Below are 26,084 nucleotides of genomic sequence, written 5' to 3' on the forward strand. Positions count from 1 at the left end.
TGATGCTTGTACCCTTTTCCATTATCTAACTTCTGATAGCTCAAAGAACTATATTCTACCACAGTTTTCTTCTGAAGTTCTGGAAATAGTGTTTAATGTGACAAGCAAGAGGGGGGAGCTTTGGAGTTTTATCATCTGTATTTAGGTTGAAGATACAAAATACATTGAAGGGAGTTTCTTAATTTGACCTTGTTTGATACTTGATACTTTTAAAATTATTTCTATTTTAACTGTAAACTTATTTTTAAAATACAAAGCGATTTTCCTTCCTTCACAGATGATGTAAATTTACTAGAAAACTGCCTAGAAAAGTGAAAACCTTAATGTAAAGACAGGAGTCTGAGGAAATGTTTTTCCCTGCTGGGAAGAAGGGCAGGGGTTGGCTGTTAGCTCATCCTGAACTCCCTTTAAGTCACCTGTTCATCTGCTGCTGGTTAGTAGGTGTCTGCACTCCGGACCTCCTTCACTGCCCGTTGTGTTGCTTGGGTGCATCTGTTGCTTGCTTAATCTCCTTTTCTGTGGTGATGTGCTGCCTCCTTAGAAATTTTGTTCCTTGTCTAGGAAGCCACAATGAGTCTATTTGTATTTTAGTAGCTACAAAGTAAAAGTTAAATATGTTGCTGGCTCTTGGTGAGCTTCTGAATGGTAACAGTGAAACTACCCACAAAAAATTACTAGCCACTCTGCTAATTTGAGTCACAGGGTGGGAACTTCAGCTCATCATCCCCTGTAAAAACGTTGTTCCCATTGATTGTAGCAGGAGATAGATGCCTGGGTATACTGGAAGCATTGTGGTTTTAGTCTAAAATTTAAAGTGAAATTTTATTTCAGTTTGTCAGCCTCTTCCAGTGAGAAAGGTGGTGCTGGTGCTTTGTCCTTCCAGCTTTTTTCCTTGGAAAAGGGTTTTGTTTTCATTTGAACCACTTCTTTACTATCTTCATTGTGCTTGATGTGATAAGGATTTAAAGGCCCACATTGGATGTTATCACAGCCAAAAGCTCTTTGGGGCTTTGGAGAGAGCTTTTACTTACAGTTTCAAGAGACTTTGCTTTACATCAGTATGTGGCCATCTCTTTACAAAGACTACAATAAAGTGGGGGCTTTGAAAGTTACGTAGTCATTGTTTGGTCATCTTTTAGCACCTCAAAACCATGGCTTTTTGTTCTTTGATAATTTGTAACATGCCTTCTGTATCCAGTCTTATACTATTTATTTTAAATGTTTCAATGATAGCACTTTGTACATTTTAGATTTAAATCTCCTCTAGTGATAAAACTGGGTTTATATCTCAAATGTGGAAGATTCTACAGCTAGAAGAGTACTTAAAGGTGTAATTATAGAGCTAAAGTAGAGGTATTGCATCTTCTGCATGTATAATAGTTGAGAACTGAATAAAAGTTTTAGGGACGTGCTTGCTAATTCCAGCATTTTGTTCATAAGAATAGCTGTGTTTATGTTTGAGTGCCTCTTTACATTATCTCCTTCCTTCCTTGTAAAAGTCAAAAATAAGTATAAAAGCGGTGTTGATGGACTCTTATCCAGTAGAAAGTGGGAGACCAAAATTGGGCCACTGGTGTAAAACATGGAAGAAAGTGACATACATGAACATTGAAAGCATTGAATTCCTGGGTAACAGTATTGCCTTAGATAACATTTAGATAGTATTTGTCAAAATACTGAACAGCTTTGAAACTCTGAATGTAAACATGCAAAAAAATATCCTCACACTAAATGAAATGAAAACTCTCCTTTCTTTTCCCAGAGTTCTTAACTAGCTGTACTGGCATCATTCTGCCTGTGAGGGGAGGGGACCATAATCTCTGTTGCCTGAGGTCACTTCAGAAGGAGAAGATTTCAGAAACAGTACAGGTATCAGAAATTATCTTAGCTAAAGGAAAGAAGCTGTGTGACACATGAAAATATTTAGTACATTTTTGACAGTTTTATTGCCAATGTGAGTTTATCCCGTCTGGCTTTTTGATCCCTTGTTATATGGGTGCATTTAAAAAGACGTGCTGATCATGATTGATCTTATGGATCAAGATTCTTTTGGCAGGGCTACTCCACAGGAATACAATTTCTGTGCATGTTAAGTGAAATATTCATGCACATATAGTTAAATATATGTTCAAATCTGTGGACAGAGACAAATTTGAGGTTTGCATGGTTGCTGTCCTTTTATATGTGTGTTTTTTTACTCCAGCCAGCTGCTCTTAACTCATTTTTTTTCTTTTGTTCTCAAGAATGCACTGGAAAAAAATGAATAGAACTGACAGATTATTTTAGTCCCTGCTAATATTTTTCAGTTGCAGGATGTGTCCTAGGAGTTTATTTTAAAAGTGTTAGCCACTGCTATTAGTGCCATATTAGACTTGAGAGATTCCTAATAAAAGTTCCCTGAGATGATGTGGTTTGTTGCTGGTTGTCCTGTTGGAAGGCCATATTCTAGTTGACTAGTATTTCTCACAGAAGACAATTCAACAAGATGCTTTCTAGTCTTTCTATGGCAGCAAAAGGTTTGCTTGCTCTGTAGATTGCTAGCTTAAACTAACATATGCTTTGTGGTAAAGTTAGTTACTGTGTAGACTTTTTGTGGGTGGCTAATTTTGGTTGTTTTCCATTGCTTAGCTTAGTAGCTCTATTTAGACTGTTGTTAGGTGTCTGTTAGAACTGATGCAGACATATTTGTGGATGCACATTTCTGGCATCCACAGACTGCATTTTTATAAGATGCATCTGTGGGATAATGTCCTGAAATGGCTTTCTTCTGTCATGATCTGTTTTCCACCTGACATACCTAGTTTTGGTAGTGTTTTGGAAAGACTTTCTTAGGCTTTAAAGGGGAGTAATTTGAAGAATGATAGAACTAGCAAAGCCTGCTTTGCTACAGCTTTGTCTCATGACAGAATGCTTCGGTTCTAAGGAGCAAAACTAATTTTGATTTTCTGTTTGGCCATTAACAATACTCCTCTATAGATTGCCTACTGCCTCAGGGATCAGCCTGTGCTACAATTTTTCCTCTGAGGTGATGGGAGCAGAATAGATGGTGATTAAAAGGGTTTTCTTTTCCTACTCAGCCACCTACCTTCACAGAATTTATAGAATCAATGCAATCTTTGCATTATGTACTCTCTTCCAAGCTCTGAAAACCGGTGAGCCCAGAATCTAGAGATGGGGAAGAAAAATGGAGGTGGAAATGTGTATTAGCCTGGCTTTCTAATGAAATAAAATGTAGTATAGCTCTTGTTCAAGAATGAGTTTTAGTGAGATCTACTTAGAACTCTTTGAAGATCTGGAGAGCTTCTATTCTTGTAGGTCATAGAGCCATGTCTGAGGTACATGAAATAGAAGCTCAGAAGTCCCCGAAATCTCTACTGCAATTTTCAGCCTGCTTAGCAACAATTTACTTGATGACGACCCCTGCTGCAAATTGTTGGGGGGGAGGAAGTGGGGAATGCAATCCTGACCTTAGAGGCTTTTTTTATTAGATACTTTGATTTGACAGACACTTTTGCTACTTAAGTGTTACTGGAGGTTTTTGAAGTTTGTTTTCATGTCATATTAAACTGACTAGTGCTGAAGCTAGTAAGAATTCTTAATAGTGTGATAAATGGCCAAAACATTTGGTTGTGGGTTTGGTGGGGTTTTTTTAATAAAAATTGGTCCTGGAAACCTCAGTCCCAGAATGATGCTTTGGTCACTAGAAAGTTGTAAATATAAAGTAATCAATATGAGATTGTTAATTATTGTATATTGTTTATAAACATCCATGTCAGAGAAGTGAAGTCAGTATGTTTAATTGTAATTCCATTTGTTACTTGTGTGCAATATTCTCTGTGCAAAACCATGCATTCAATAATCACAATATTTTTGAATGTTCATTTAAAATAACAGGGTTCCTTGATAATGAATTACAAATAAAGCATGAAGAAGGCTTTTTTTGGGTTTGAAGTACACTGAATCCAGTATTGTATGTTTCTCTGTTTTAAATTGGCTTTATATTTCTGTAAATGATCTATATTAGTCTCTTTTCTGAAGGTCACACAGTTGTTTTTTCAGAATTTAATATCTAGCTGCTGATTGTGCTTAGGTTTTTATCGTTTAAGAGGCAACTTCTGCAGTGAAGTTCTTGAATTTAAATGACAGACTTAGAGTTGAAATGAAACCTTTCCTTTCTAGCTGAAATTTTTAATGCCACATTATTTATCTGGGGTTTTGAGTGCAATGGTCTTTTGAAGTCAATAACACTGAATTTGAGAACATCTGCCTCTAACATCAATCAAGCATGTGGCAAAAAAAGTAATTTTTTTAAAGTTGTATTATTCAGTTCCAGAATTTACCAGAACCATGTTCTTCAGTGTGCCAGAAACAAAGCTGTTCTAAGCAAAGTGGAGCTATGGCTGGATACAAATGACAAATTTGTATATGATGGTTTTTGCCCCTTAACCACTTTCTTTAGCATGCTTAAAATAGTGTATGAAAAGTCTTTCTGGATTTGCGTCTTGTTCTTCTGTTTTGAAAGAGGTGCTAATGTGTCCCAGTTATGAATAAACTTTCATGTAGTGTTTTTTATGTTTCCCACTTCACAGATGGGCATTTGAGGCACTGAGAGTTGAAGGTTCTAGGAAATCTTCAGTGGGTGTGAGTCTTGAATGGTGTGCTTTGCCTTAAGTCATTCCAGCTCATCCTTCTCCAAATTTAGCCAAAATACAGCATTTGGAGTGGAGGTGGCAGGGACTAGATAGCCTAGCTGTGTTGAATAGGGAATATGGGAATTATTGTAGTATTTGCTTAATGTTTTTAAAACTTCAAAATCCTGGATTACCTCTCATAACTGATTGCATGCTTGTAGGCTACATAGGTGTGGGGTGTGGGATTTGAGAAGATAGGACTGCATAAAATATAACTGTAATATTGCCAATGAAGTCTCGACATGTTACACTCACGTTAAACATAGGCTTCTTTTGTCTAGAGGTTTAAAAATACAGTGTATAAAATAAGGATCTAGAGTGTTTGTGATGCGGTCGTCTGTCCTTACATCAGCTAGGATGGGATGCCTGAAAAATACAGGGAATAGAAATCTTTCTCCCAAAGGTGAGGTATGGTGTATGCTGTGTCTCAAGCATATACATAAACATACTAATTGGAAGGCCATAACACAGAGAATACAATTCGCTCCCATGGCAATAGTAAGAGATGATCTGCCCCCCAAAAACCATAGGTAAAGAAGCTAACTTTCTGTCTAACCTTTACACAACACTCTTCTTTCCATGCCCGTCTGTATTACTTCATCAAGATGGCAAAATACAGGTGCAGGTGAGATCTTTTCTAGTCTGCAGTTGGTCCTAATGGAATGCTGCGCAAAGTTTACAGACATATGGGCTAGTATCATTAAACAAGTCACTTTGGGGAACTCTGAAATAATCAGGAGAGCTAGGGACTTGGTGGAAGAGGTCTGTGTGGTATGTATGGAGGGGTTTGTTTGCTGGGGTTTTATTATTTTAAAAACATGATTCAACAGTCTGGAATATACTGCATTCTGTTTGCTCTTCTACCAACTATATGTATCAAAGAGGGCACAAGTAAATATTCCTTAACAGAGACCAGGATACCTAGAATTTGTGGCAGCTACTTTCTGTGCTAATGTCTGTACACATGCTGCTGAGTTCATTGCAGGATCTAAATCAGCAACCAGTTGCAATCTAAAAAAATAGTGGTACAGAAATTACAGTAATAACTTTAACCATAAAATCTTCAGGCCACAGCAAAGGTCAGTTAACTTATTTGATAACACTGCAGAGTGGCTGAAAGGTAATCTTTGTACCAGAATTTTGGGAGCATTGTGCCTTTTGTAATTATGCATAATAGTATCTGTAGTTTTTCAAAATGAACTGCTGACTTGCTTAAATTTCTTAATAGTGTGGTGAACCCTGCCAGTTGCCATTACTGCTTGTATTGTTGCCTGTCCTTCTGTTCACTATCATGGTAGTTATTTAATTCTGGTAAGTAGTTCTGACATCTTTCATATGTTGCTGCTGTTCAGAGGTATACAGCTGTCTGATGTTCTTACTCATGTGACAGTCTGAACCTAGTGGACAGCAGCACTTCACTGTTAAGGGTTTGACTAACAGAGTTCAGACTATCAGCTGCCTTACTGATAATGACAAAAGATATAAATATTAGGGCAAATTGGGAATCATTTGGTGAGTCTAGTACTTGCTAGCCTATTGTATGTACAAATTAAACGTGTCCTACGTTAAGATACCTTGTAGGTGGTGCTACAGAGGGAATGATTCCAATGCTCCGGTACAGGAATGTAGCATATACATCTGAAGTTTGAGTGAAAAGGCAAAGATCTTCGAGCTGGATATGTTTCATATGGCTCAAAACCATGCAGTTATCTCTTTATAACTGTTGTTAGGTGTCACTGGGTGCTTTTTAATGTGTGACTCATCAGGTATGTTTGTGGAGAACCACATGGGCTCTTCAGAGGAAGGATTTGTCATCCCTGGCTTGAGTACCTGGTCTAAAGTCTAATTTTGCAAGTATATCTTCTTTGGCACCCAGTATCAGGTCTAAACTTAGTTAAATATGAATATATCGACTGGCCTAATTTAAAAGAGCACTGTTTGTAGTTGATTTATTTTCTGCAAGTCAGATTACTGAGGAATGTGCAATTTCAATAACATTAAAATATTCTGTTTCTTTTCCTTGTAGTGTAACTTTTGGAAACAGCTTGTGAAACAGTATTAATGTTAATACTATAAAAGGCATAGAGCTCAGCTGTAACGAGCAGACCAATTTTTGTAAATTTGATATTAAAAAGCATTATTGGGGAACATGATCACCTCCTCCTGTTCTTTAAGCTATCAAATGTTCTAGAAAGAACAATTGTTACAACTAAGATTTGTCCAAGTATGAATTCTTTACTCTGTAAAGAAGAGAGTTGTGATTAAGATTTTCCATGTTTGATCTCTACCAGGAGTGCAGGCTTTGCAAAGTATGACAAAAACTTAACATTATCTTAAACCATCCTTAAACTGCTTTCTGCTCTGCCTGCATCTGTTAGGGCTTTGCTGCTTTTGTGAATTGAGGGGGGGCAAGAAATGCCTGAATCATCTTCTTTTTTCTTTTTTTCTCCTTTTTTTTTCCAGGTTGGTGTGTTTTTTGTTTGCCAACTTCTAGATTATTCACCATTGCGAAGCTGCTTCTTGTTTACAAAATCTGGGGCTGGGATGAGTCTTGGGCTAAAAATTAAAACAGTGTATGAGTTGTTCTCACTTGAAATGAGTGTGTGAGCATAGCAAAGCATCAAGTAATTATAGTGTATTATTTGATATGGTTATGTGCATAGCTGAAGGCTTGTTTGCCACCCATGTGTTCCTGATAATTATCTGCCCAATATCTTCTCCTCTGTTTGATGCTCCAGGATGGCTGGTAGACTCTTTATCATAACTACAAGTCTGGGAGCAGCAAGTAACAGGAGAATTGCAGGGAAAGAATCTGCCAGGTTCTTCCACAGACATTTTTCTGAAGACCTTATGATAAACTGAGTTTCCTCATAGAAGAAGAGGCTAATGCAGGGCCTAATATCTGATTTAGACTCCAGCTTGATAAACTAGTCTGCCTGGATGCAGACTAGCTGAAAGCGGTTGTGTGGCCATGAATAATAATAATGGGTAAAGCCTGACATGTTGTTGAATTGCAAATAAGTATAGGGGCAGCTGTGCACAGTGAATGGTTGCTGAAATCTGCTTGACTGATGCCTCCAAAGATAAGCTTGTCTAAATTCCCACATCAGGCTGTTTTCGTTTTTTTTTCCTTCCCTGTTCCTGTAATGATGTTTGAGTAGTGAGCTGTGGCTTCCAGGGAAACCTTGCAGCCTCAATACGTAGTTTTTTGGATAGATAAGAGATGACCTAACAGCGATATCTGAGGTCTGTGTTCCGGTTACATGGTCCGCTTGGTGGGCTGGGTTCACCCTGCTTCCATCCTGTATTTCATGGTTTTGGATGACAGGAGAAATGGCTGTTAGTGTAACACATGCTGTTGAAATAGCCAAATACTGACTAGTCTGGCAAAAAAAATGTGGGAGTAGCTTTCTCCTTGTGAGAGGGGAGGATGTATTTCTTAGCTGTGTATGTGGCCCTGTATGAAGCTGAAAACCGTCCCCTTTGCAACAGTCTGCATGCATTATAATGGAATAGCATCTGGCTCAAATCTTGCTGAAGCTGCACCACCCCAAGGTTATTTGCCATCTTCATTTCTTAATCTTTTCAATCATGGCTTGTAAATTGAGGTAGAAAGCAGAGGAGAGTGGGAATGTTATCATTCCTATATAAATGAAACTTCCCTGATCTTTTGACTTTGGTTCATGTATGTCATGACCAAAGAAGTGCTTTATTCTTTAGACTGCTTGTACATTAAATACATGAGCCCTTGCATGTGAATTAAGGCCCTCTTGAAGATCTTCTGAGGCTCTGAGTTTGACCAGGAAGTTTGCTGATCACCAAAGGGTTTGAGCAGGATGTCTTGCTTCTTGATGTCTGCTTTTAGAATAAACTACACGAGTATTTGAGCATACATAACTATTCTGGAATTCATATGGAAATATATTAAAAAATGTTACTGTAAAAAAAATTTGAGCATTAAGATAAATCAACTATATGATACTGTTCTGTTTAAGTGAATTCTCACTTGTGTTCCTGCCTGATGATGAGCAGCGACTCAGGCAAGTTCCTTCTAAGAACTTCTATTCAAGTATCAGTGATAATTACTGGGTTCTTTTGCTCAAGGCCTGCTATTCTGGGGGAAGGAGGGAGGAGAGAGGTTACCCGCTCTAACAGCCCTCTAATTTACTGCTGCGAGAATAGTGTAACTCTTGGTTTAAGGAATTCTCACCCTCCCTGTCTGAACATACTGTGTTCCTAGTTTTGATAAAACCTCTGATTCTGTGTATTTATTTTCTCTAGCTGCTGAGTTCACAATGATTTTAATCGGGGGGTGGGGGAACAACCAAAAACAAATTTCAGGAATAATGTACCACAGTAATGGTGTATGAGCACTTAGCTTCGGGAGTGGGTGAAGTCATTGAGCTTCCCTAGTGGGGAGCTAGCTGGTGGTGGAAATGTTGCATATTTTTTTTTCCTAGTGAAATCATGGATGATATTTACCAGTTTTACAGGGTTTGATATCAATTAAATGCTGACCCTCCTGATTTTGTGGCATTCAAATTGTAGAGATGGAAGTACTTTAAGATTACAAGTGTTACATAAGGCTAGGAGTTTCTGGAGCTAATGCATTCTATGGCATCTCCAGTATGCTTAAATGAAACAGTGCTAATGGTGATAAATATGCTGTCCACTTTTGTCCTATGAACTCTTGTCTTAAGTATTGGCTTATATTCAAATTGCTTTACTTCTCTGTTGTTTTTCTTTTCAGGCAAATTTTGAGGGGTGAGCAGGAGGTACCAGACTCGATGAGTTTCCATCGAAATGTCGGAAAAGTCAGGCCAGAGTACAAAAGCAAAGGATGGAAAAACGAAGTATGCAACACTCAGTCTGTTTAATACTTACAAGGGGAAGTCACTGGAAACTCAGAAAACCACAGGTTAGTAAACTGACTTCAGTTTTGCATTCTTTTTCATCATTACTGTAGTACTAATTAAGAATGCAAAGAATATGAGCCCTTAACCACAGCAGGTTTTTTTTAACTGCTTGATACAGCAGTTCAGTGGGAGAATTTTGGAAAGCAATGTTGATTACAGTTTCTGGTTAGCTGTAAACAAGTGTGCCTGTTCAGGGAGACAGCACTTGCAGTCTAGTAGGAAGTAGAATATAGGTAAATAAAAACTTCTACAGCTGCAGTCTCCATTTGTTATTAGCATATGACATGCCATTCCCCAGCTGTGCTTTTTACCCTATTTCAGAAAATGTTTGTGGTACTAGAGGTGTTTGATTAACAAGAAGACAATGCTCACTTTCAGATCAGGTGCTTTGTCTGCTTTGCAGACAAACACTGGGTGAAACTTACACAGATGTTTCTAATAAGGCCACTGTGGGCCTGCTTTTTCATGATTGACTTGACTGAGAGCTGGGGGGACTGGCACTTTAAAGGCTTTGAATTTGATTTGACATACTTGCCTAAATTGGGGGGTGAAAGAGGGGAAGTGTGTTCAAACTTGTTAGTTTGCCACAATATTATTTTTAAAGGTTGAAACTGAGATGTTTGTAATGATACAACATGCCTAGGGTAGTAGTATCTTGCACTTATTCCCCTGAGTTGATTAGCTGGTAAGCTGACTGTCCCCTGTAGTGTGTTAGCTTCATACTGCTTTTTCATACTTGTGGTCTGGAGTGAATGTAATTTGTAGGAATGTTTTTGCAAGAGCATTTGCCAAATGAAACTGGCAGCAAAAAAGAAATGGGCTGGACCCATGTGAGTATTCCTGGACTCATCAAGGTACATTAAACTCCAAAAGGAGCAAGAGAGTGATGGTTGACAAATGTGTTCAAGGATATTAAGACATCAACATTGTATTTTAAATGGCTCCTCTGTCACCAAGCATTGTGTGTAAAGATGGGGCCATATGTCCTTTTTAATTTCTGGAATAGGCTAACCATAGTGACTCTCTATTCAAAAACCACTCAAGTTCTCCCAGACAAAGTATTTCTAATTTCCTTTTTTTAAGTTATTAAGAATTTTGAGTTTCTTACTCTCATATTCTTAAATTTTCTATGTCTTGCAAAACATTTTTATTGATATATGCAACTTTGCGTAAACACTACCTGCATTGTTAACTTTCACTTTCTGTTTTGGCATGCAGTTGCGGCACGCCATGGATTACAGAGTCTTGGAAAAGTTGCTATTTCAAGGAGGATGCCTCCCCCAGCTAACCTCCCCAGTCTCAAAGCAGAGAACAAAGGCAATGACCCTAATGTGAACATTGTGCCTAAAGACGGCACAGGATGGGCTTCAAAACAAGAACAGCATGAAGAAGAAAAGTAAGTGACCAGTGAGATCAGTGTTGTTTTGCTGTGCCATTTCTCTCGAGTTTTCCCAAAACTGGTGATGGGCAGGGCATGGGAAGAAATGGGCTAGACTTGACTGTCCTATAGATAGTTACCAGAAAGGAAATAGCACCACTATTTGGTTTTGTGAATAAGGAACTTGCTTATAGGGGGATAGTTAGAAAAACAAACAAACAAAAAAAAAATCCAACCACATGCACCTTAAGTTTAAAGCAGTATGTTTATAACTTCCATGTGAGGGCATGAGTTTCCTTTAGCCACCTGATGTGGCTATCTTTGTCCAAGTTTTGATGGCTGCTTAAAGGAAATACTATAGTACGTTTTTGTAAGATCAGTGTAATCACCTTAAAATTCTCTTGAAACTCTAGGAGGAACCATTAGGTACACAGCAGCTAAGTTAAATAATAACTTGCAAGTTCGTGAGAGTATGCAAAAATTCATTTATTTTAGTGTGATTGTGCTGATGTATGGCAGAGAAAGCTCACAAATACTTGGTTTGTATACATTTGTTTAAATCTCTGCTTTATTTTCCTAATGGTTTTTAATATTTGTACTTTGGTTAGTGTGCCATAAATTCTGCTCTTACTAAAATTTTCAATCTTCAACCTTACACTACTGTTTCACACACTGCCAATATATGATGTAAACAAAATAGAAATGGTGTTGTTAATGCACTGCTGTATACTGTATATAATATAATTTCCCACGCTCAGTACAGCTTCATCTGCTAAGTTTGTTTCACACTTGCACAGGAGGTCATCTAAAGAAAATACAGACTAAAATTTTTCAGTAATCTAACTATGAAGTATTTTAAAGCAAATTTTTTGCCACGTAAGCTTAAAATAGGATATGATTCTCACTACAAAAGTAGAAATAGGTTTAAGTGTCTAGTCTTTGACATATAAATTGTTCTGAAAAAACACTTGAAAATAGAGGCACTGATTGTATGTCACTAGCACTTGCGAAAGCAGAAGTTGATTAAAGGTTTTCTTCTCCTTCTTGCTGTCCCTTTATTTCTCCCTACATACTTTCCTCCATTTAAATAACAATTTTTGACATCTCTCTGAAAAGGTGTTAGACTTCAGGAGTATACTGTTGTGTTTAGCTTTTTATTTTAAGCTTATGAAACTACAAATATGCAATTTCCTGCCCAGTGTACTGCCCCATGGTACTTCCACAACATCTTCCTGTACTTCAAGGTCACTTACACTTTGTCTAATTAAATCTCTGTTGAGCCAGTAGTTTGACTAAAACACGCATCTTTGTCTGCATCTTTGTCTGCCTTTCTGTAGCCTGCTGCATGTGTTAGAAGTATATTCCAGTAGTTGATGTTGCGTTTAAAAATAAATAGCTGTCCCTTATCTGCAAGTGGAAGGTATTTGCCTTTGTATTTTCATATGCATTGTTCTGATAAAGGCCTCAAAGACCGCATACAAGTAAAACCAGTGGGGGGGAGGGATTTCTTCCCAGAAAACAAGTATGAATGCCCAGGCCAAGGGTAAATTCTCCAAAATTCAGACCATCTAATGTGTTTCCTCAAGTCTTCAGCCCATTTTTGTAACTACTGCTGTATTTCCCCAATACTTCAATGTGCTTATAAATGCTGCAGTTTACATGTAAAGTGTTTTGATATTCCTCTTGCAAGTGTTGTAGATAAAGGTAACATCTTGAGATCAGCTTGCTTTAGTTCTTTTTCTCTTGTATCACTGCACTGGAGTTGACATGAGCAAACTATTGCCTGTGATTATGAATTTTTATTACTGCTTTCCAAAGTTGTCGCTATTTCTGTGGGTATTACCTCAGCCCCTTTTTCCTGGATAGTGCAGCCTGTTGTGTATTGATTTGATTAATTCAGCTAGCACCAAGCTGAGTTCTCCCGTATCAAATGGTACACCTATAGGACAGTGTTTGGATAACTCAAATTCTAAATGGGCTTGGCTTTGAAACAGTAGAACTGCAAGAAATAAACTTTTAACTGTCTTGTTCCTTGTTTCACTTTTGTGTGGCAAAGTACAGCCATGTAAGTTCCAGCTTACCCCAAGTCTGTTTAGAAAATGTGAAGCTGCAAGACAATATAACAAAGTGGAAAGGGAAGAGACAAGATTTTTTTTAAAAATTCCAGTAATCTGTGGAAACAAATCAAAATTGCATTCAGTTATCCTTGTGAGAAGCCAATGTGTTTCTCTCCAGCAGCAGTATTTTTTTTTTGTGATGTTTATGTAATTTCTGAGACTACTGTGTAAGTGCTTTGGGCTGATCATCACAGAACCTAAATGGAACCAACTTCTTAGTGGCAGTCTTCAGAAATTTCAGATTACTTTGGGATCTGTTTAAAGCATTTACAATTGTTCATCTTAACTGACATGATATTGCACTAGTTATCTCTTTACTGGTGTAATAAAGTGATCATAGACTACTGGATTTCTCCCATAGTTCCTGTTTTATCAAAAATGAGTACTACTGAGCTGGAGGTCATTTACTTGTGGACACTAATGCTTTGGAGTCTTAAGTTATCTGAATATGCAGATTTCAGAAATAGCTATTCTTGAAAGAAGTTAAACAACTTCACTGAATCTGTAGGCTAGAAAGATCTTCAAGAATATGCCTAGTTTTTATATTGGACAAAACAAGTGCTTATGGTAAATGTCTGTCTCTTCATTTGTAAGATGTTGAATTTGAGACTTCGTTCTTAATAGACTTAAACTTCTGGGCTCCAGTTCATGGTACCCGTAATTTTTTTTCATAATATCTTTAGCTTTCCTTATCAGTTCTTTTTACTTCATAATGTCTGATGTGTATTTACCTTTTTCCTCTCAGTTCATGGTGGTCTTTAAGTGCTTTCCTCTCTCAGCTCCTGGGGCAAGAGAACATTATTCCAAATTATTCCCTTTCATTCATTCCTCTCCAGTTTAGGAAATCTACTCTTGAAAGAATTTTTAACTGTTACTATAACAACTCCTTTTAAATAAGAAAATGTTTTTTCTACAGAAGAGTGGTTATTGGTTCTTCAGCTGCATAGCTACCTCATTTCATTCACTTGTTTGCGGTAGTGATCCTGATGATCTTATTCTGTGCTCACCCTCTTGTATTCACAAGTGCTTTTCCTCTAATTCCAGACAGCCAGACGTGCCACAGACACAGCCAAAACCTGCTGTTCCTGCTCCTCCAGAAGCAGCTCCTGTTGCCAAATCATGGGCCAACACCAAACCAGGTGGACAAGATGGTAAGTGGTGTTCAAGGTGGGGGGTGGTTCTTGACTGACCTAGCAGGCTATGAATGCTGCTGTGAGAGACCCCCAGATGCAGCAAACCATTTGAGTCTTGACCAGGTCAGTTGGGACTACAAATGCTGTGGAAGCAACTTTCTTGCCTGGAAGATGGGCCGGTCCTCTGTCAATCAAGTGAGCTCCAGCCTGATTTAGCAGCAGGTCTGACTGACTTTTAAAGGACTGTCAATCTTCTGGATTGACAAGGAAATGGCGGTGACAGTGTAAGATCTTGAACATGGTGATGGTGAGGAGGGAAAATCTCAGTCAGTAGTTATAATGCACGCAATTTTGGCATGGGAAGGAGAACCATAAACTATTAGTGGTCATTCTGATCATAATTTTGGATCATTTTGTGCAAAATGCATGCAGTCTTGCTTCTATTTAAATGTCTGCTACAGCAATACTTTTCCCTTTATTTTATAGATTCCTTGGTTATTTTGGTTTCAAAGTGATAGTGTTCAAGTAGGGTTTTTTCCTAGAAAAAGCGTTAAAGGTGTGTTTGGCGGGGGGTGTGTGGGGGGTGTGTAACAACATAATTGTATGAAAGGATGGAGAACTATTTCCATTAGAGTGAATCTTAGCTTGAGTGTTTTCATTACAGATGTAAAATCAGAGCTAAATCTTCAGCACATTTTTTAAATTGCTTGTAGAGCAAGATGTTCCTTAGAATTCCTGTGTTTCCATTATGAACAATAACCTACAGCACATTTTATTCTTTAAATTTGAGACTTGCAAGCTTTCTGTGGCTATAATATAAGAGGTTTTGCTTCCAAGTTGAAGTAGTGAGCTCTCTTCTGCATAGAGATCTTAGAATGGTAAGATATTAATTTTATGGAGGTAACTTCTAAGCTGTTACATGGAGTTCGTTAACGCTGCATATCTAATGATTTTGCCTTTTTTTGCAGTAAGTATTAGAAGTGACAATTCTAGATTCTCCATTTCTTGCTCTCCTATGTTCCTTCATTGTCAAATACAGGAACTCTCCTCTAAGCTTTTGCAGGAGTTTTGTAGAATAAAAAAAGAGAATTTAACACTGATGCAAAGTGATCTGCATGCCAGCCTTTCTACATAAGCTGATCAGATCATCTTTATGACACAGGAAACAGTGATTCGGCTCAGTGGCTTCAAAATGCATTTAGCTAATTATTTTGTAGTTACCATGGCAGCTTGTGTGCCAAACCCAGATGGTGCCCTCATTTCATTCAATTAATGCAGCAGTGGGTTTGCTGTTTCAAGAAAATACAGAAAGTGAATTGGCATCAGCTGCTTGCTATCCTCCTCAGTCTGAAACTCAGGATACACCTGTTGTGCTCATGGTTTCCTGATCTGCAGTTGGCTGGTGGAACTTGCCGTTTTTCCAGATACCTTGTATGTGTTCCAGCAGTCATTCAGCTGGCCGCCTCATGTTCTTGTAAGACTTCAGTTGAGTGAGGCAAGACTAAATCCTCCTCTGATGCTGTTGATGGCCATGTAGAAAGGAAAGACTTCTAAAAATGTAATGGCAGCATGTCTTTTTCAGCTCATGCTTTGGCTCAGAGTTGGGGTTAATTGCTACCATACTTTAACTTCTTTCTGAACTGTTGGCTGGCAGTCTGGCTGTTTCAGGTCGATAGCTTAAGTGCTGTCAAGCTTATCACTGAGGATGCTGTTACTTTGCAATTAAAATATTGTTGCTGTCACTGTGTAGGCTTGAGCAGAAAACATTTTTCAAGATTCATAAAACTCATTAATGTTGCATGCCACAGGACCTCTGAAGAGGCTCCCTTGTCTGGCAGGCCATCTGGTTACTGTGACTGCAGATAAGCAAGTCATTGGATGTAGCTGCTTGGGAACATCAAGAGTCCAGTGTCCGTTAACAAAAAAACAAATTAATGTGATCTGTAGTAGGTGAAGTTGGAATGAAGATTGAAAGATTTCAAGGCATAAGGATAAATAGTAGTATTTGCTGTCATACCTTCACAAAGAAAGTACAAAGAGTAAGAAGTTTATCCTGTGCTTGACTCCTAATCTGAAAAAAAAAATAATCATGATCTCTGTTTTATTGTTATGAAGGATTCTTTCATGGATCAAAGAGAACAGAAGCTTTTCTAGCTGTTAGCTAAAAAAATAAGTTCATGGGGATCAGGGGATTTTAAACGGTGTATGTTCAGATTTTTTTTTGTGAGTTTGCCCTATAGCTGCCCGTGTAGCCTAATATGATGTCTTTTATAGTAGCCAGTAGTAAAGATGGTATGTGAATAGGGCATTCAGGCTATTGGAATAGGATTCTTCCCTCAGTGAGATTATCAGTGATTTGGTACTAAAGTACTGTTGACTTAATAGGTCAATATCCACTATGTGTAGGGGCAAATTGATCCAAAGTAGATGCTAACAAATCCTGCTAAAGAGTAAGGCAATCTGTGTATTTGGCTTCCTTGTCATGTGCAACAAAGTCTTTAATTCCAGTCCAGAGTTACGGTGGCAAGGATTTTAGAAATCAAAGAACGCTACAGTTTAATACTTTTCTCATAATGTAAAAAACGTGGCCTTTCAAAGTCCTGGAGAATTGTTACTAGAACAGTGATTAATCTTAGGGGCTTTTGCAGTAACATAGCTAGCCCATTTTTGGATTGACTATAGTTGTAGAATAAACCAAAGGAAATCTTTGGAAGGAGGGGATAAAAAAGAAGTGTTAACAGAGCTGAGGAACATCAGTACTTCCTGTGTTAAGTCTTGTTCCTTTGTCCATTATTGCTCTCTGGTGCTTCTGGATTTTTCTCAGCCTCAACATGTGACAGTTGGCAGAGTAAATTCACCATTCACATGTGAATGCGTTATAAGAATTGGTCTTCACTTATGTGAATTATGTTACCAGTAAATTGATGTGGCTTTAACATTCACTTTTTAAGGATGCTCATTTTCTGAACTGTTTTGACTACACGAAGTTGTGACGTTGTGAATATCTTATTGTGTAGGTCCAGCTATTCAAGTAAATAGTTATTTCCAGCAAGAGTTTCCCAGTCTGCCGGCAGCTGGGGATCAGGAAAAGTCAGGCAAAGAAAAAGATGCACCTGAAGAGGTCCATGGATCAGGACCAAATTTGCGACCACAAAGTAAGTATATATTACAAGTTTTTGTGAAATTGCATGGGTTTGTGTGGAACTTGTTTATTACAAGATTACTTGCACCCTGTGCAAAATAAGTTGATGAATTGATTGTTTTAATCAACACGTTCCTACACTGAAGAAATAGATTTTTGGGGGCTTTCTTCTGCTTTACTGTGTTCCTGGTGTGTGGAAAATAGGGTATTTAATCTTATCCTGCAGTTTGGTTACCATTTTGCCAACCTAGTCAGTATTTGTGCTCTGAGTAACATTTGTTGGTTGTACAATACTGGAATTTTCTTAGTTCCAGCTACTAGATGTCACAACAGTTAATATGTATTTAAAAAAAAATCCTAATACTAACTAATTGTATTAATCATCATTAGGGTTGTCCCCAAGTGGTTAGTACTCATAAGAGAGTAGCCTGAAAAATCCTGAATAGGAAGCATAATCTACAGGATACCAAAAGAGTGGACTGTGATTTGAAAGGCTGAGGCATCTTCAACTCATGGCTGAGGTGCTCTGACTAGCTGAATGTGTTTCAGCTATGGGGGTATTAGATCTAGCGAAAAAAACCATAGAAGTTCTGGTTTTACATATCTCAGTAAAGTGTATTGTTTCCCCAGATCCTTTTAATGGGGAGGCATTTGGGATTGTGCCTGTTGCCAGTGAGAAACAAGATTCCTTTCTTCCTCAAAAACTTGTTTTTCATGAGGTTTGATGGACTAGGTATCCTTTCTGGCACTGTAGGTAGAACTATCTTGTGCCAGTGATAGACAGAATGTGTACTGCCTTTAGAGGGCTTGGGCTCTTAGGAATCCTTAACTCCTTTCTGTATTACGGGCATCAGTTTTCTTTGATTTGTTTCAGTTGGGTCCTGCAGACTGAGGCCATATGCTTGTTCAGGTCCTCGCTTGATTTTGCTGTAAAGAATAAGTTGTCAAGAAATTCAAGAGGTGTGCAACATCAAATTAGGAAAATAGCTACTAATGTCTGTTCCAGCCTCTTGCAGGCAGTTAGAGTTTTGGTCAGCACTGTACATGCTATATTAAGCCCTTCTTTCAGGTCTGGCAGGAGAAAGCTAAACAAGCTTGGCTACCCCTTTAGCAGCTGTGCTCCTCAGCAAAGATAAGTGTAAGAACTGTAATGGATACTTAGGAGCATAGTTTAACACTGCTTAGAGAGTTTGCACCCCTGGAGAAATATTGCTTACAGTGTGTATCGGTGAATTTTTGTTGGTCCCCATGGATCTGAGCATGGCTGCTAAGTTTATGCTTTTTTTTTGTCCTAACCTGTGCTCTGTAGGCAGAAACTCTGAAGTGAGTGGACTGCCTGGCACACATGATAAGTCATTAAAATTCCTTACTCTTCCTGGACTTTTTGCTAGACATTTGCACTCAGAAGTACATCCCTCATCACTTCTATTCCATCCTTATCAGATACAGATACAAGCCAGACTCGGGATACCTGTCTTCACTTTAGAAAGATAATGCGTGGGTATATGTTATTTTGAGCTGCTTGAGAGTTTCATGGTAGGCCTTTGCTACTTAAGAAGCTTGATCTTTCCCTTGACAGCATCTTCACACTGAGTCAACAGTGGCTCAGTTACCACAGCTAAATCTGTTTTCTCTCCTGTGCTATTATCAGTATCCTTCCTGAATTGCATTGTGCTTTGGAAGGGAGAGTAGGACAACTAGAGCAGTCTATAAATTTAACTCTTACCCTTCAGAACACAGCTGGATGTAGGACTGGAGAGGATTAGAAAACAACCTCTCTTTTCTCAAGTGGCCATTGCTTGTTTCAGTACCAAATATGAACATGTGGCTGCACAGATCACTGTGTTGCTGAAAACTGGGTAGGAAGAATGCCGTTTTTATCATGCCTGTCTGTAAATCTGTAATATAAAGTCTGTTCTTGTTTTTTCTCGTACTGATTCTGTCCATGCAGATGCTACTAATTGGAGAGAAGGTGGCAAGAGCAACTCACCCACTTCTCCATCTGATCAAGAAGCTAAGGCTCTTGGACAAGAGGATGGTAATGCTACACCAGCAGAACAAAATGATGGCCAGAAGGCAGCAGAGAAGAGGGATGTGCGGTTACCACAGGTCCCTCAGCCCAAGCTGAATGGCCAGCAGCAAGCACCTATCTCGTCTCAGTACAGAGCCATGATGCCACCTTATGTAAGTGATGGTTACATGAAAAGCTATTAAGCAGCAGGGATTGATTATTGGCTAATGTGATTTTTTTTCTTATGCTCCTTTCTCCTCCCTCTGTAGAACACTTAGCAGTTCTGCTAGAAGGGTGGGATTGCAACCAACTCCTTAAAGGATGTGGCTACCTGTGCCTCTCCTGCTACACTGAGTTTGTCATTTGTCAGGAGCTGATTAACACTTGTAATCACTCCACCTTGGTGACTTGATGTCACACACTTGTGATATTAAGCAAACTGTCTTGACTGAAGAGTCTTGTTTTACTTCCATTGTGATTCCGTTTATGATCTCAGTATGCTTCATGCAATGATATTTTTTTTAACAAATGGCTCCTGTTTTTAAACCTTTCTTAGATGTTTAATCAGTATCCTAGAATGGCGTATCCTCCTTCCATGCAAGGTCCAACAAGGTTTCCCAATTCTGAGCCTAGCAGGTAAGAAACATTACAAGAGTTATTGCTGTGTAGGTATGAACTCTTTTTGTGACTCAAAAAAAATTTGCTCTGAATATCTTGATTATGATGATACACTGCATAAGAACTGCCACTGGTTAGTTTCACAAGTTTGGCTTGTGTGGAGCAGTGCCATGGAGTGGTTTGTGTTTGACAGCTCAACTGCAAAACTTGAGGGAATTCTGTAGATTACAGGGATTTTGATTGGGAAGAGCAGGAGTCACCTGGGGGGACACTTTAGAAACTTCAGCTAGTATTTTGCCTGTAAAAGGACTCTTCTGTTGTTTTAATGAAAGTAGCTAATTCCTGGTTCTCATCTCTACTGCTCTTCAATTGAAGTGGAACTGTAATGCATTATAAAATTAGTTTTCCTCCTCTTTGTGTGTTTCTCCGTAGTTGAGGATGGCTGTGCACATGCATGAGGAAATAGGGGGTGCTGTAGGCAGTAGGGTACAAATTTTGACAGGTGATGTGTGGTTGGGATCAGGAAGAGGATGGAGAGGCTGAGAGGGATGATTGGGAGAACTTGAGTATAGGAGTAGGGAGAAGGTGCAGAACCTTTGACAGTGGGAAAGCATGAAAAGTATAAAGAAATTATCTCCAAGGTGGATAAACTGGTGATAAGAAGGATGCCAGATCTATGCAGTGTGTTTTGAAAGCTACAGAGCATGTGGTTTTCTACTGTCAGCTGATGTTTGGCTTGTTTGTGAAGTGTGCAAGCAAGGCTATAGCATCTAATATTCCATGAAGAACCATCTGGTGGTGTATCAGTAATTATTTGAACTCCAGTAGTCACACATGTGGATGATAGTTCACGTACTGTATTTGAGAGAACAGTACTGTATACTTCAAATAATTGTCATACAAGTTGACCTTTTATCCAGTCATTTTGCTGGATAAATAGTGACAGTTTTTTCTCTTTTTTTTGGTGTTTTTTTTTTTTTTTTAGAGGGCCAAGAGGAAGAGGACCGCCTTCGTGGTGTTCAGAACCTATTGAGCGCCCATCCATTCTTAGTGCTAGTGAACTTAAAGAACTTGATAAATTTGATAATCTAGATGCTGAGGCTGATGAAGGCTGGGCAGGTAAGAACATCAGATTAATGGTTTCTGTTACTTGTACATTGAATCTTTCTGATGGATTAATTGAATATTTGCTTATGTATCAGGTGCTCAGAGTGAAGTGGATTACACTGAGCAGTTGAACTTCAGTGATGATGATGAGCAAGGAAGCAGTCAAAAAGAGAAGGAAAGCGGGTAAGTTGGTGTTGCTAATTGAGTGTGAATGCCACTTAACTAGCTTAGCTTTTGGGAATGTTGAAGGAAACGAGTGCAAGTACTCGTTCCAATAATATTTATTCCAGTAATTTAATAACATATTAAATTGCATAACTGCCTGCAGACTCAAGTCAGCTGGGCATGTAATAGAAATGATTCTTGCTGTGAGGAAACTTCACTCTTGTTAACAAGCATTGAGGATAGAAGATAAATCACCAAATACCTCTGAGAACTACACCTTCCATTTTTCTTACTTCTTTGCATATAGTGATGAACAAACACCATCAAAAGATTCCCAGAGTCCTGATGGCCAGAAGGAAGCAGAAGAACAGACAAGTGCTAAGACTGCCACCCAGGTTTCCACAGCAGCAACCAAAGGATCTTACGGCAAAAGCTCTCAGCTTGATCAGGTTTGTGTGTTCTTCTCCTCAGCTCTTCTGGCAACAGCCTCATCAGGAGAGGTCCGACTCAGGTGTCTTTCCAAACTGTCAGGTCAATTAAGGTTATGAACATGAGTGAAAGTATTAGCTACTGCTTATCTGAGCTGTGGTAACTGATCGGGTGCTGCTTAGTCAACTTAACTGCTTCTGGTTGCAAAATAAAAATAGCATGTCTTTATCTAGTGTGTTCTAATCCACAGTTGTGAGGGGGTAGAACTCTTGTGTCAGTTACTGTGACTCGACTAGCAAGCTTTAAGTCAATACTCTCGTCTGACCATTTCTGTAACAGTGAACGAAACCCTTCTGGTGTCCATGTTTTATAGTGGCACAGAGTAAATAGTGCCCTGTTGGCCAACATGTTTTTCCTGGGTGTGGGGGATTTTTTTGGTATTGTGACCCCCTTTTTTCAGTGCAATTTTGCAGTAGTGTGTCAGCTCTCTTCTGACATCTCAGGCAGATAGATTCTGTACAGACCATGTAGAATTCATCACATTTTGTTTTTTGGTTATCCTCTAGTAGAGGAAGATTGGCAATCACCTCAGCTTATGCCTGCTTTGGCTCTATTCCCACCTCTGCCCCGCCTCCCAGAAAAGCTACTGTTGACTTTATCTGAAAATTTCCCAGAAATATTTTCTCTTAATACAAGTGATACTGAAGATGGGGAGATCCTGAATTTGGTTTTTTTACTTGCACTTTCTCTCTGTATAAAGATCATGTTGTCTTTTAGGATTTGATGCTGCATTGAATCTGACGAAAAACAGTGCAGTAACATAAACCCTGAAATTTGGATATGTGAATTTTTGAAGTAATTGTTTAGCTCTCAGTACATAAAGTGGAAATGTTCTTGCCCTTGTTTTGCATGCAAATTTGTATCCTATGCAGATAGTTCACTAGGTGTGGTATCTTAATGCAGTAGAAAACAGTAAATCTAAAATTTGTCTGCTTCACTGTTGTTATGAGCTTGCTGAACCCTGGTACTGTGTTTGATCCAATAGGATAGGGGTCCAGCACAGCCTTCTATACATGAAAGAGGCGGTCCTGCTCTTCATCCAAAATCTATTCTACCACCGGTAAGAAAGATTAGAATTGTCCTTTTTTCCTTGAGTTAAGTTATTTAATGCTGTGGTGGAGGGATTTAGACGAAGAAAAGTAAAAAATATGCTTTACATAGGGATAAGCATTTTCTTTAACAAGTAAAATGACTGTAGTGCCTGGGGCCAGTAAGAATGGGACCTCAACTGTGCTGCTAATTGTGTAAAGCAGCCCATCTTCTAAGTGGCATATGAGATGTATGAGAACTTCAAGACCTTTCAGTTATCCAGGCCCATTTGGGAACTAGAGAGTACAGGGGCATGGGAACGGTGCTGGAGGGCTGGCTGCTGAGACAGATGGGGAGATGAAGTCCTGAATGAAATGTGTGCATAGTAGCTTCTTACCGATTTTCAACAGTCCTTATTAAAATCTTTTCTTTGGCTCCTTGGGGGACTTTGTCTAGATCTGCCCTGAGTCTCTGATTTAGAGCAGCCTGTAACCAAATCAAAAAGATGCTTGTTGTCTTTGCTGTCACTTTGCCTCAGTGATGCAGAGGGGGAGTGACATGAGCCCAACTGAATCTCTACCTCTCCTTTCTGGGCTCAGGTTGCATGACTCTGAACTGGAGCAGGAAGTTGCAGGCTTGCTTTTTCTTCCACATCTTGCTTTTTAAAGGTGCCATTCAAATACATGTATTGACAAATAGTTAAATAGAATATTCCAGCTGGCTGTTTCATATATGTTTAATGTGACTTAACTGATTTTAATATTTCAGCACCCTCCTCCCCCTGATCGCCAGGTAGGACCTGGAAGGCAGGGACCCTTTCCCCCTAAACCAGTACCAGATGAAGATGAGATTTGGAAACAGAGGAGAAGACAGCAGTCAGAGATATCTGCCGCAGTTGAGCGAGCCCGTAAGCGTCGAGAAGAGGAAGAAAGAAGAATGGAAGAGCAGCGAAAAGCAGCTTGTGCCGAAAAGCTAAAACGGTTAAATGAGAAATTTGGCTGCATGACAAAACCCTCCCGGGAAGACCCCCTGAAAGAGAGGGAGAGGGAAAGGGAAAGGGAGAGAGAGAGGGAGCGGGAGAGGGAAAGGGAGCGGGAGAGGGAGAAGGAGAGGGAGAGAGAAAGAGAAAAGGAGAGGGAGAGGGAAAAGGAAAAGGAGAGGGAAAGGGAGAAGGAAAAAGAAAAAGAAGAAAAAGAAAAACTGGAGAAGGCAAAAGAGCAAGAAAGGGAGAAAGAGAAAGAAAAGGAGATGGAGAAAGAAGAGAAGGAGAAGGAGGAAGAGAAAGAAGAAGATAAACCAGCTCATGAGGTTCCCGAGCCTGTAGAACCTGTGGCAACACCTGTAGTAGAAAAACAAGAAAGCGAAACCAGGAATAACAAGGAAGAAAAAGGTACGCTTGCACACAAGTAGGAATTGTCTGTCTTAAAGCCGAGCCACGGCGCACAGTTGTAATCTAGGAGCCTAATTTACATAACTAATTAACCTAGTGCATCTAGACCATTTATTTTCCTGGCACATTACAGCTGCTAACTGTCCTTTGAGCTTAGACCTGTTTGCCCACTCATCAAAATGTTACAGGGAAAATTGGGCTCTGCGATTTAGGCTGTACTTTGAAGAATACAGAAGGAAAAGCAGGCTTTCTTTTCTTACTAAAGGAGGATCAGCAACTCATGTTGGAAAAAAGTGGTGTAAATTATTTCAGCTATTCTCTTCTTTCAGCAAGCCTAGCGAAGTAGACACAAAGAGCATGTATTTAAACTTGGTGCATTTTTTTGTAGTGGAACTTGAATGCCCCAAGAGGTCTGTTAGACTATGCTTAATAAGATTGTGTTATCCTTTAAATGGATAGAAGTGGTTGTAAAACCAAACCTTGGTTCACAAAAAAGTTGATTCAAATGTGATGTGGTAGCATTGATACAGCACCTCTTAAATCATGCAGTAGTTACAATCTAAATGGCAGTGATTGGTTACCCAGTGTATTTGAGTTTAAAAGGGACACTGACAGATGATGTATTAACAGCAGTTGTTCTGTTTTAAGAGGTTATCCTTAATTTTTTTGCCTTCATTGGTTTTGGAAACTAACACTGCAAGGTTAGGGAAGGCAGACTGTTTTCTTTATCTCACATTCTGGAAAAATTGCTATAGTTTTAAGATTCACTCTTCTCTCCCACATGTGGGTTGGTTTTGTTTTGGTTTTTTTCAGAAGATCAAGCAGTCTTTACACGACAAGATAATATTCGGAATGAGAAAGAGATTTCACAGGTGACTCATGAGAGTGAGCCAGATTCAGGATCTCAGCCTCGTCCTGCTGTTTCCTCAGGCTATTCTAAACAGTTCCAGAAATCATTACCACCAAGATTTCAGAGGCAGCAGGTAACTAACCAGTTCATTAAAAGAAGGAAGTTCATTAACAGAATGTCTTTTGCCTCTTTCTGAATAAGAACATGACCACAGAAGTTTCAGAAGCTGGAAACCAACAAATTGGGCTTTTTATAATGTATATGGTATTGGCTGGAATTGCTCTGCATGAAATGCTTCTTGTCACTTGCAAAGTATGTAAGTGAGCAGAAGGCAAGAGAGGCTTTTAAAACCGGCTGGTTTTGCATCAGTTGCTGAAGTAGAGCATTGCCTCATGCTTACCTTGATGATCATTGTTTCTGCAGTGTTTCCTTAAAGGGTGTGACACTCACAAACAGAATTTGGATTTGGGTCCTGTGGTGTGAAGAGCACTTTGTATTAATGACATGCACAAAGTATAGGTTGTTCTGTGTCTCAGCTGAACACCAGCAAAACTGTGTAGCTGTTCTAAATTGCCCAGTCTGGCTTTCCTCATTTTCTCCTAGTTCATCCTGATGCATGTTTGCGATTAACTTTCAGAATGCTTAGTGTCCTGAAGATAACTGTACTTGTTGTTTCCAAGGATTATTTTAATTCTGCTCAAGTCTTCATCTTAACAAAAATTTGTGTAATACTGTTTTTGGTTATGCAGGAGCAAATGAAACAGCAGCAGTGGCAGCAACAACAGCAAGGTGTCCTTCCACAGTCTGCTCCCTCACAGCCTTCTAGTGGCCCTGTCCCACCTCCCCAGCATAGACCCCTTTACCAGCCCATGCAACCACATCCTCAGCATTTAGCTTCAATGGGCTTTGATCCACGGTGGCTTATGATGCAGTCTTACATGGACCCACGAATGATGTCAGGAAGACCTGCAATGGATATGCCTCCTATTCATCCAGGTAAAATCTGGCAGCATTTTTTGACTGCTGAACTTTCTTGATTTTGAAATCA

The 26,084-nt window shown here is 39.1% G+C and overlaps 1 protein-coding gene across 1 annotated transcript in view; it reads left to right on the forward strand.

Annotated features, from left to right (window-relative positions):
- Positions 1–1,764: 1,764 nt before the first annotated feature.
- The window catches only part of PRRC2C (proline rich coiled-coil 2C), a 65,324-nt gene continuing 41,004 nt past the window's right edge, over positions 1,765–26,084 (forward strand). Inside the window, 14 exon segments of the mRNA XM_035900800.1 lie at positions 1,765–1,869; positions 9,442–9,609; positions 10,826–11,003; positions 14,147–14,253; positions 17,253–17,390; positions 19,329–19,561; positions 19,945–20,024; positions 20,992–21,125; positions 21,209–21,296; positions 21,586–21,727; positions 22,753–22,827; positions 23,565–24,186; positions 25,000–25,169; positions 25,786–26,032. Of these exon segments, the coding sequence (XP_035756693.1) occupies positions 9,495–9,609; positions 10,826–11,003; positions 14,147–14,253; positions 17,253–17,390; positions 19,329–19,561; positions 19,945–20,024; positions 20,992–21,125; positions 21,209–21,296; positions 21,586–21,727; positions 22,753–22,827; positions 23,565–24,186; positions 25,000–25,169; positions 25,786–26,032 (2,329 nt within the window). The 5' untranslated portion in view covers positions 1,765–1,869; positions 9,442–9,494.

The sequence above is a fragment of the Egretta garzetta genome, unplaced genomic scaffold, assembly GCF_000687185.1.
Source record: "Egretta garzetta isolate BGI_Z169 unplaced genomic scaffold, ASM68718v1 scaffold598, whole genome shotgun sequence".
Lineage (NCBI taxonomy): Eukaryota > Metazoa > Chordata > Aves > Pelecaniformes > Ardeidae > Egretta > Egretta garzetta.